This window comes from Acyrthosiphon pisum, chromosome A1, assembly GCF_005508785.2.
Source record: "Acyrthosiphon pisum isolate AL4f chromosome A1, pea_aphid_22Mar2018_4r6ur, whole genome shotgun sequence".
NCBI classification, from domain to species: Eukaryota; Metazoa; Arthropoda; class Insecta; order Hemiptera; family Aphididae; genus Acyrthosiphon; species Acyrthosiphon pisum.
The window spans coordinates 137,958,945-137,961,759 of NC_042494.1; the positions used below are offsets into that span (position 1 = coordinate 137,958,945).

The 2,815-nt window shown below is 26.9% G+C and overlaps 1 protein-coding gene across 2 annotated transcripts in view; it reads left to right on the forward strand.

Moving 5' to 3' along the window:
- Positions 1-2,815, forward strand: part of LOC103307783 (cilia- and flagella-associated protein 44) — a 6,929-nt gene that overhangs the window by 1,970 nt on the left and 2,144 nt on the right. For both annotated transcript variants that reach the window (XM_029488424.1, XM_029488423.1), the window contains exons 4-7: positions 232-600; positions 664-847; positions 981-1,294; positions 2,156-2,569. In XM_029488424.1, the coding sequence (XP_029344284.1) occupies positions 232-600; positions 664-847; positions 981-1,294; positions 2,156-2,569 (1,281 nt within the window). The remainder of the gene's footprint in view (positions 1-231; positions 601-663; positions 848-980; positions 1,295-2,155; positions 2,570-2,815) is intronic.

The window sequence follows — 2,815 nt, forward strand, 5'->3', positions numbered from 1 at the left end:
TTTTATTTGTTATTAGGTAAATTTATTTAATGTAAATGTTATTATTGTAATCGTAACTATTATGCTACCAGCCCGTACTATACTTATAAAATAAAATAAATAAGTAAAATAAAATTATATAGTTTAAACATTACTATATAGTATATAGTAAAATATATTTTTTTTTACCTATATATATAAATAAAATAGGTAGGTATCTAATTTCTTATTTTTCATCTAATTATGTTTCAGCCTAGCTTAATTGATCCATTTGAACCGATTGGTCATTGGGATCCGACAGATTTGATTTTAAAGCCTGGAAATAGTCACGAGCTTACTCATTTAGAAATCATTATGCAAAATATGAGAAAAGAACAATTGAAATATAGACACATGCATTTGCATGAAACTATGTTAACAAAGATCAATATGTTTGATGACGATTTAATGGAATTGGATAAAATGCGAAAAGATGTTAAGCTCCGAATTAAATTTCTTGATTTATTGGCTTTAACATTAGAAGAAGAATTGATAATTTTGAATGATTTTGATTTAGTTGAAGATGAATATTCACACAGTGTATACATTAAAACAGGTTTACAGAACGATAAAGTTAACCAAGTAAAGGATTTTAATAAACTGCTACCAATTAAATATGCTAACTATACAATTTAATATTTCTAGATACAAAGCATTCGAGAAGAAATCAAATATTTGAACGATATTATTAATACCAAAACAAATATGCTAATAGACATTCAACATACTTTTGATATGGAAATTAGGAATGATGGGTTTGCTAAACATCTTAAAAAAATTTTTAAAAAGAAATTGAAAGTACCTAAACTCAAATCTGATGATGCCGATGGTACATTATGATAATAATAAATTTAATAAACTCAATAATTTATTTTGGTTTCTTTACCAAATAGTTACTTAAGACAATGATATATTTTCCATAAAAAATGTATGTTGATGGAAAATACCTATTCATGTTTTAGATACACTTTCATCGTCTTCATCCGATGGAAGTGACGAATCTGATCCAGAATTTATAAATGAAAGTGCAGAATCATTTACGGCAATGAGTCGAGTAGTGGTGTTTGACGAAAGAGTATTACCATCAGGCTGCGATCCCAAATTATTTAATATTACATTAGAGTTGAGGTCAAAACGATATGAAATTGAACAAACCATAGAGGATAATAAAAAAAAATTGGATGTTCTTAATACACGTTTAAGTTTAACTTATGAAGAATTTGATGCCATTGAAAATGAATTAAAACAAAATATAAATGAACTAGAAGCATACCGGGTTAGAATTTTACTATAATAATAACTATTAGGTTTATATTTTGGATAGGTATTAACATTTAATACCTTAAATGTAAGCTCATTAACCGCACATTTGCTCCTCTGAAACTTAAAATAATAGGTACCACCTTGGTGACACAGACAACTCCAAAGTAGAATAGTGAAATTGTTCAAATTATGTTAAACCAGTGAGGATAATAATTAATTAGGTATCAAAATCAATATTTATATTCTATTATTGACAAATTTGGTGGTATACCTAACTAATATTATAATTAGTTTGTATTAATTTTTATTTTTGTATGACTTACTGAGTTAATTGTTAAGGTGCCAATACATTATTCCAGTATTAGGCAGCAAGAATGTAAAATCTTAGCCGTGTAACTATTATTATTACTAATTTAACAATTTTATTCCAAGTAGAAATAATGACATTTTGGATAACAGTATTTCGATAATAATAATTCGACAAAATATACATTTTTTGAGTTGTTGTGTAGGAAACTATTCTTTTAGGGGAGCGATTTGTGCACTGTAGTTCTGCAGGTAGGCACAGGAGTTAATTTTAATTGTTTTCAAAATAATAATTTGATTAACTTTGTATTCAGTGGCGTGGCGATCTTAAATAGAGGGGTGGGTGGTAGCCAGTGGGTCCTCTAGTAAATTTAATATGATATTCTCAATAGGTAGTCAATAACGATCTGAAATATAACTTGTTATATTACATTAATACATTATTATGCATAACTACTTGGGATATTTGTAACTGGCCTCTGGAAAATTTTTAGTTCGCCACGCCACTGTTTGTATTAATAACGGCTTGTTAATTGATTTTTATGTACTATATTTGTTTGAATAATAGATAAAAAAACAATTGAAACTAAATGATGTTAAAACCACAATTGTATTGAATAAATCTCAAATGACCAAAGCTAAATTATTGAAAAGTTGTATTTTATTATATGGAAATGTTATGCAAGATCTAACAAATAGAGTCATGGAGTTAAAAAAAGAAGAAAAAGAGATAATATATACATTAAAAAATGAAAAGGTAGTTGCTAAACAGTTTCGTACAGAAATAACCAAAATGGAGAACATTCTAAAAAGTTATAAAATAGCAATTAAGGATGAAATGATAAAGAAATTTAAAATTGAAACGGATTGGAATTTTTTAGACGAAATGGAAATGACTATAATAAACTACATGATTATTAAATCAAAGTCCAAGGCCAAAGATACAAAGGAACGTTTTGTTCGAGAAATAAGACTATTAGAAGTAGGTACCTATTGGGAATTAGAGTTCCGGGCAGCGCATTCAAAATGGCGCAGGCAACTGGGCAGTCAAAAATTAACTATACTGGGTGATTCTTGTCATAGAACACTCTTATTTCAAAAAAGTATACATTTTTTTGAAAATATTTTTTTACATAGTTTCAAGTCGCTTATAAAACAACGTTTTTCTTAAAAAATTATATTTTTAAATATTTTTTATCCTTATAATTTTTTAAGTTTTTTACTTTTT